The 8,004-nt window shown below is 49.2% G+C and overlaps 1 protein-coding gene across 4 annotated transcripts in view; it reads right to left on the bottom strand.

The window, feature by feature from the left end:
• Nucleotides 1-8,004, bottom strand: part of ATP2B2 (ATPase plasma membrane Ca2+ transporting 2) — a 180,557-nt gene that overhangs the window by 42,366 nt on the left and 130,187 nt on the right. For all 4 annotated transcript variants that reach the window (XM_012802532.1, XM_023510638.1, XM_023510639.1 and 1 more), the window contains exons 11-12: nucleotides 6,692-6,906; nucleotides 3,137-3,379 (exon numbers count right to left, since the gene is read on the bottom strand). In XM_012802532.1, the coding sequence (XP_012657986.1) occupies nucleotides 3,137-3,379; nucleotides 6,692-6,906 (458 nt within the window). The remainder of the gene's footprint in view (nucleotides 1-3,136; nucleotides 3,380-6,691; nucleotides 6,907-8,004) is intronic.

Here is an 8,004-nt window from a genome sequence, read left to right as displayed (position 1 = left end):
CTTCCATCCACCCACACATCCCTCTATCCACCCACCCCTCCCTCTATCCACCCACACATCCCTCTATCCACCCACCCCTCCCTCTATCCACCCACACATCCCTCTATCCACTCACCTATCCCTCTCTCTCCAATCATCTTCTATTCACCCACCCATCCACCCACACATCCCTCTATCCACCCACACGTCCCTCTCTCTGCCCACCTCTCTCTACCCTTCGCCGTCCCTCCTTCCCTTCCTCTTTCCTATCTACCCTCATTTCATTGAGTACACATCTATACTCTCATTTGCTAATAAATTCCCTTAGCCTCCCATCCACTCAACCCATGCCAGGGGGAGGAGGGAAGACTCAGCTGTGTCTCCAGCTCTTAAAGAGTCCACAGCCTGCACCTGACAATGAGAAGACACAGAGGCGCTGGTGTCCCCATGGTGGAGGGGAGATACAGTATGTGGGAACCCCACCCTGCCTAGGGGCCTATTTTCCCAGGCCAGGCCCGTGTCTCTATTAAAGCTGATGGATAGTGAAGCTGGTGACACAGCATGCCTTTCCTGCCCTATTACCTCCTGCATGGATGGTTTCACCACCTTCTGCATCTAGCCTTCCCAGCCTGGTCTGGAGGGTGGCTGGACTTCTATCCTGAGTGGAGCAGCCACAGCCTCTTCTAGAAAGGGACAGCCCCCGAGGGCCCCTTTTCCCACATGGCTGGCAGGCCCTGGCTGTGACTCTGACCCTCGGTACCCAGGCCTTCCTTCTCAAGACCAGCTGAAGGTGCTGCAGGATTGGTTTTGATGCCCAGGAAGCTGGTCTGGTCACTCTGACTCAACAGATAGAGCTGTAGGGTATTCACAGATTGGCTTTGGCGCTGCTTATCTGTGTGGTGAAACTGGGCAGCACCAGTTCCCTGTCTAGCCCAAACGTCTCTGCTTGGAATCTCCTTTCACGGGGCAATTTTATTGCCAAATAACAGTCATCATATGAGTGCTGAGTCAGTGCCGGGCATTGTGCTAAGCAATCTCCATTTACTAACTCACTGTGCCCTCACAACGACCCTGTATTGCACTGAGAGGTTAAGTAATTTGTTTATAGTCACATGGCCGGTCAGGAATTTGAACCCAGGGCATCTGGTTCCTGAGTCTCAACCACTACCTAGTCATACAGGGGCTTTGCCGTCCCACCCACACGATGGCTGTCAGCCTCCAGCAAAGGGGACCAGGTGGCCAGGGTATGTTCAGGAAAGGCTCAGAAAGACAGGCAGAGGTATTGAAGGATGCCAAGGTGCAAGGCACAGAAGGCGACTATGGTGCCCGAGAGGTAAGTGACTTGGCCTGGGTCATACAACAAGGACCCCAGTTTGCTGGGCCCTTGCCTCTCTCTAGCCTCAACAGATGGGCTGATTGATCCTTGTCCTTTATGCCACCTGGACACAGGGTCAATCCACCTACATCTGGAAATGAGGTTTTAACTATGTCGCCAGTGCTGCCAAGCACTGCTTAATCAAGACTTATCACTGCAGCCCTGCAGCCCTCTGGGCAGATTCCAAGAACTTCTCTTGACTATAATCAAATAACATACATCTTAATCCAAGCCCACCCGACAAGGCTGTGCCCACATGGCCGCCCCCATCGCCTGAAGCCTCCTCTGGGAATTGCCCTGTTCCCCTCTCTGCCAGGCCTGCAGGACGAGATCATTAACAGCATCTCAGTTATTTTAGGAAGGCCTGGGGAAGAGAATAGTGCATCTTTGATTTCCCTTGATTCCCAAGTCAGGGTGGGGGTGGGGAAAGAAGGCAAAAACGTTGTCATTTCTGGAATCACCCCCAGGGTTCTCTACCACCGTCTGCACACATTCTCCGACCTACTTTTCTGCTTTGTCAGTGCTGCCTCCCTGGGCCTGCTGCTCCAGGGTGATGCGGTGGCTGCCCTGCTGCAGCAGAGGGTGCAGGAGCCGCCTCCTCCCCCCACCAGCCCATAGCCCTCCGCTGCTGACTCATGCTCTTTTCCCTGTTTTGATAAAGCTGCTGGCAGCTTCCACAAACCCAACCTGATCACAACGGCTGCAGCTGGCGCTGGGACAGAAGCAGGAGGTCAGGGCTTGGCACATTTGGAGGATAAACAATAAAGCTCAGTGGATCACCCAGATGCTCACAAGGCAGAAATGCCCTACATCTGGGAGCTGGCGGACATCTGGATGGATGAACTCTGGGTTTCTCTTCATCTGAATGCTGGTTAATTACAAAGAGGCAACCTGTGCTTCTAACCCCAAATGAGATTACAGCATGATGAGTCTAGGCTGCTTAGCAGAGACAGCGGGTGAGAACTTATCAAAATGAGGAAGATTACTACTATTACTAACAACAACGTCATCAGCAATCGATTGTGAAAAAGGCCACAGGTATTCCCCTTCCTGACTCCAAGTCCTTTGCATTACCTCTCAGCAAAGGGCACAGTCGTTTATCCCATGGTGTGAATCTGGGCTAGCTTCCCAGTTTTTGCTGGTCAACAGAAAGCAGCAACACACCAGTTCAGAGCCAAGGCCTCAAGAGACCTCGCATATCTCTATACTCTTGGAACTCTGTTGTTACCATGCGAACAAGCCCACACTAACTTGCTAGAGGAGGTGAGATCACACAGAGCAGGGTTGAACCAGCCCAGCTGAGGCTATGCTAGATCAGCCTACAGTCCTGCCAAGATCAGCAGAGCTGTCCACTTGAACCACTGCAGATGCATCAGGCATCTCAGATGAGAAGAACCACCCTGTGGAGCTCAGCCTGAACTGCTCACCCACGGAATTTTGAGCTAAATACACATTTCTGTTTTGAGCCACTGAGTTTTAGAGTAGTTTCTTATGTAGCAAAAGCTAATGAATAAAATATTTGTGTGTGTGTGTGTAAGGAAGGGTCAATGACAAGTCTTCAAAAACACAGCTAACAATCTTTTTGTTTTGTTTGCACAAACATCATAACAATGTTAATAGAATACTGAGTCAAAGGGGAATGGATGGCTTATTATCTAACCATACCAACATATTTCAACAGGATTTGAAATAGGAATCGCATCCCTGCACCTGCCCAGCACTTCTGTGTCATCCCCTGGATGTTGCTCCCTCTAGTGGAGAACATGCCTGGTACCCACTCACCAGAATCTTGGTGGTGTAGGCGCTGTTGATGGCGATGGCATTGACCAGCAGCTCCATGGTCTTGGCATTGATGGAACTGGGCTCGGGGATCTCCTTGTAGTGGACGTCGCCGACGTAGGCTTGCACCACCGTCATGCGATTGGTGGTCAGTGTGCCCGTCTTGTCTGAGCAGATGGCTGTGGCATTGCCCATGGTCTCACAGGCGTCCAGGTGGCGTACCAGGTTGTTGTCCTTCATCATTTTCTGGGAGAAGGGGCAGGTGAGAGGGCAACAGTGAGAAGAGGGAGCTGGGGAGCAGAGGGTGTGGGGGCACACAGGCAATGAGGCGGAGTTGCCACAGACTTCCCCGTTGCTCCCTGTGCGTGCAGAGGACCTGGGTTGCTGCAGCCTCCCACACCTGGGCTCCTTTTGTGTGTGTGTGGCCCTTTTCTTTCTTTTTTATTATTTAAGCCATTTAAAAGACTTGATGAATTGAGTTTATCAATTTGGATTACAGAAGTAATCTACATTGTTTGTGGGAAAAAATAAGGGAAAAGATAAATAATTAGGCTCGGTCCTCTCTGATTTACTTCAAATATTTTTCTCTTACAGCCTAACATAAATACTCCTTATCTGGTTATAGATTTTCTTAAATGCATTATCTTTTACTGGTGGCTGGTTTTCACTGGCATTTTAATGTCACCAGAAGTAAATAAATGTAGGCTATACATAAATTTAGGATATAAGGAAGTATCTGTGAAAACACCAGAGTATTAATGTCACCTCTAGGCAGCAGAAGTACAGATTTTCATTGTTTTCTTTTAAAGACGGATAGATTTTTTTTTTCCAAGCACGATGTAGGTTCATAAAAAAAGATCTATATATTTTATTTTTTCTATAATGAACACATATTGTAACTTGCATAATCAAAGCCACAGATTTCTTTTAAATATAGATATACTAACAGGAGAAAGAAGTCAGTAAACTGCCACTTAGAAGTGATATATCTTAGATATCAACATACTTTCTTTTGAAATTTATAACAAAAATGGAATCCTTTTAAATGTATTTATTTTCTTCTGTATGCTTTCCTTTTTATCTCTGGCCCAGCTCCACACTACAGCTTTTTCCAGGCTCTCAAGCAAATAATGCAAATAAAATAATTCTCCAGGAGCCACGATTCTTCCTGACAAAGTGGCTGAGTCAGATGGAGCCAGCCTATGAACAGAAATTTGATTTCCTTTATTCTCGCTCCCATTATACCTCTTTATTACGAAGGTGAAAAAGGAGGGGAGTTAGAATAATCTTAACACAGGTTTACGTTACTAAAAACCAAGTACCGGTAGGAGTCTATGCTATTGCGGGTCCTCAGATTGTAACTTGTGAAAATAGCAACAATAAATGTGCATTAAAGGGACCATCAACAGCAACTTGAATTTGCAATACACTTTACAGTTTGCAGATCCCTTCTGAATTTGCTTTCTAGTCTAAAGTGATTAAAAGAAGAATCCGTAAGACTGGAGGCGTGAGAGAATTCTGGTAATCCACTTTGGCCATTGATGAAATCTAGGCAAAGCCACTTGACCAGGAGCATACATCCAGTGGGTTTAGACCTGGGATTTGAACCCAGCTCTGTTTAACCTCGTAGCCTGGGTCATTGCTTCAGGCCTCAGCCCATCTGCACTCTCTGAAAACGGTTCGTCTGTGGGGCCCAAGGATCTCTAAGTGCACTGTGTGCTATGGTAATCATGTGTGGCTACTGCACGCTTGAAATCTGTCTAGTCTGCAGTGAAATGTGCTGCAAGTATAAAGTACACCTCAGATTGTAGAGACATTATAAAAAAAGAAGGGTAAAAGAGATTATCTCAGGATGGTGCCTGTGGCTCAAAGGAGTAGGGCACCAGCCTCATATACTGGAGGTGGCGGGTTCAAACCCAGCCCTGGCCAAAAACTGAAAAAACTGCAGAAAAAAAAATCATCTCATTAATAATTTTATGTTGATTATGTGTTGGATTGATAATAATTTGGACATATTGGGTCAAGTAAATTACATCACTAAAATTAACTTTGCTTGTGTCTTTTCACTTTTTTGTGGTAATATGGCTGGTGGGAAATGTAAAATTACACATGTGGTCACATTCTTCTCTATTGAGCAGTGATCAGTCATCTCTATGCCCCTGATGGCTGCTCCCACATCCAGGCTCAGAGTGAGCACAGTCTGCCTCTCCTGGCTTGGGTGCCCTGCTAAGTTCATCAGGGACCCCACAGGCAACACCTAAGACAATCGAAGGTACCAAGAGCCAGATGTGAGCTGCAGAAGGCCCAGATGCCTAACCCTGTGTGGACGTGATTCCCCCACACCAGCTCCATGCAATGTTCAAGGATACCCCAAGCTCAGCCGGTCATGACCATGTAAGAGTCACCCTCTCCTGGCCCCAGGCCCCCAAGAGCATCATGTTGTGACCTGTTTGGGCTTTGGTTTGTGGGATGGAGTTTCTCTGAGAACCCTAAAACCAGGAGACGATAAGAACCATATCCTTTACAGAGAGCCGCTACGTTCTGGCACTCGCCGGAGATCTCTTTTCTGTATGAAATTACATCGGAGAGCCCAACCCAAATTCCAGCTTGGAAACTGACGCTCACCGTGCCCTCTGGTGGCTCTGCCAATTTCTTAGAGTGAAAGCCTTATAAACACGACCACACCTCCGCCCTCGTGGATATCCCAGCATCCTGGGCATGGGAGTCCAGGGCCTGGCCCATTGAGGAGGACAACCTCAAAGGGGCACAGGGAAGAAATTGAGACATGGGTGTGAGAACCTGGAGGTGACCCAAGGAGGATCAGACTCGGCAGCTTTTGGGTGCCACAAATAGCTGGTGCACAGGTGGAGGTGCGGCTGTGCCATCAGAGTGGCACTTAGGAACGCCTGCAGATAAAGCACTTCCAGTAAGCATGGGTGGCCGCAATCCTTTATTTAATTGCTTTTAAAACCTCTTATATTTGCAGCCCATCTCCCGAGGGGAGGGGGCTCCCATAACATCAGACGTTCTTTTCATTTTCGGCTTCCCTCTCATACTTGGGGAGCTGTCCCTAAGATCATTTTCTTGGCTACCCAGGGAGCGTGTCACTGCCATCTCCAGGCTTCTGCCTAGATCTGGTGGGTGCGGGTGAGTTCTGGCCTGTATAGTGATATCTTTTTTATATTTTTAAAAGCATTTTTTAAAAAAGTTGAGTTGACTGCCAATGTCTAAAAATTGGGAGAACTTACACTAAGGCCAGATTTCTGGCGTTTCTAAAAAATCTGCAGATCTGGCAACACTGGGCCTGCATCCCCACCCAGGGGCACTTAGCCGGGTCGAATAAGGATGCCCAGTTAGCCAGAGTCTGGCTCTGGTTTGCCACCGTGAGGTGGCAGAGTGCTGGGGTCCTGCATACGTCCTCTCTATGAGCTATCGGCTGGCTCACAGGTTTCCTCTAAGCTCATCTCCCAGTCCCAGTGCTGGCCCCACCGGCCCCCCTCCATCCAGCTCCCCAGCAGGGCTGCATCAGCTGGCTGGCCCTGCCCTCCTCCTCCTCACCTTCACCGAGTAGGCCAGTGAGATGGTGACAGCCAGAGGGAGCCCCTCGGGCACGGCCACCACCAGCACCGTCACGCCAATGATGAAGAACTTGACAAAGTACTGTACATAGACGGGCGTGCATTCGGGCAGCCACGGCTTCTTGTTGACCACGAAGGTGTCCACGGTGAAGTAGAGCACCAGGATGATCACCGTGATGGCCGACATCACCAAGCCTGCAACACGGGCACACGGGCTCAGGGGGGTTCCTAGGGGTGGGGGCTGTGGGGAGTTGAGGTCTGGACTAAACCCTTAGCTGAAAGGACTCTGGAGTCACACAGAGCTCAGTTCACCTGCCATTTCCTTGCTTTGTGACCTAGGGCAAATCCCTGAGCCTCCCGGAACCTCAGTCTCCTGCTCTGTATGGGGGATGTATAGTTCCTCCCCAGGGTTTCATAAGGCGCAAATGCGGTAATGCCCACAAAACGCCCAACACGTAGTAGGCTCTCTGGAAATGTGTGCCCAGTGACTGAGGGAATAAAACAAAAGCCGTTTGCACAGAGCTTGCCAACTGCAATCATGTACAGTTGTTATCACTTTTTTACTCACTCATTCAAGTACCTTTTGAGCATCTACAATGTGCCAGGCACATAGGACGTCCCAGTCTAGAAAGTAGGGACACAGCGGTAAAGAAGGCAGAGCTTCTGCCCTGGGGGAACTGACATTCTAGAGGGGGAGGAAGATGAGCTACAAGTAAACAGATGCATTAATGAGATGATTTAATAAGTCATGTGCTGTGACTGGGGTAGGAAGTGGCAAGGGGTGGTAGGGAGTGGCTACTTTCACTAGGGGGACCAGGGACGAATTCTTGGAGAAGGTGATATTTGAGCAGACACGAAAACAAAGAGGGGAGAAGCAGCCACGTGGCTGACCTGGGGGAGAGCAGTTCCAGGTAGAGGAAACAACAGGTGGCCATTTTTTCGGATGAGGAGCCTGACACTCAGAAAGGGGAAATGGGGCGGCGCCTGTGGCTCGATGGGTCACCCATATACCAAAGGCGGAGGGTTTGAACCCAGCCCCGGCCAAACTGCAACAAAAGTACAGCCTGGCGTTGTGGTGGGCACCTGTAGTCCCAGCTGCTCAGGAGGCTGAGGCAAGAGAATTGCCTAAGCCCAAGAGCTGGAGGTTGCTGTGAGCTGTGATGCCACTGTACTCTACTGAGAGTGACAAAGTGAGACTCTGTCTCTTAAAAAAAAAAGAGAGAGAGAGAGAGAGAGAGGAAGGGGAAATGACTTGCCCACAGCCACAGGCCAGAGAGGCGCTGTAGCTGCAGG

This window comes from Otolemur garnettii, unplaced genomic scaffold, assembly GCF_000181295.1.
Source record: "Otolemur garnettii isolate 467f Iridium unplaced genomic scaffold, OtoGar3 scaffold00015, whole genome shotgun sequence".
NCBI classification, from domain to species: Eukaryota; Metazoa; Chordata; class Mammalia; order Primates; family Galagidae; genus Otolemur; species Otolemur garnettii.
The sequence above is the reverse complement of the archived record's forward strand: the minus strand, read 5'-3'. Positions and strand labels throughout refer to the sequence as shown.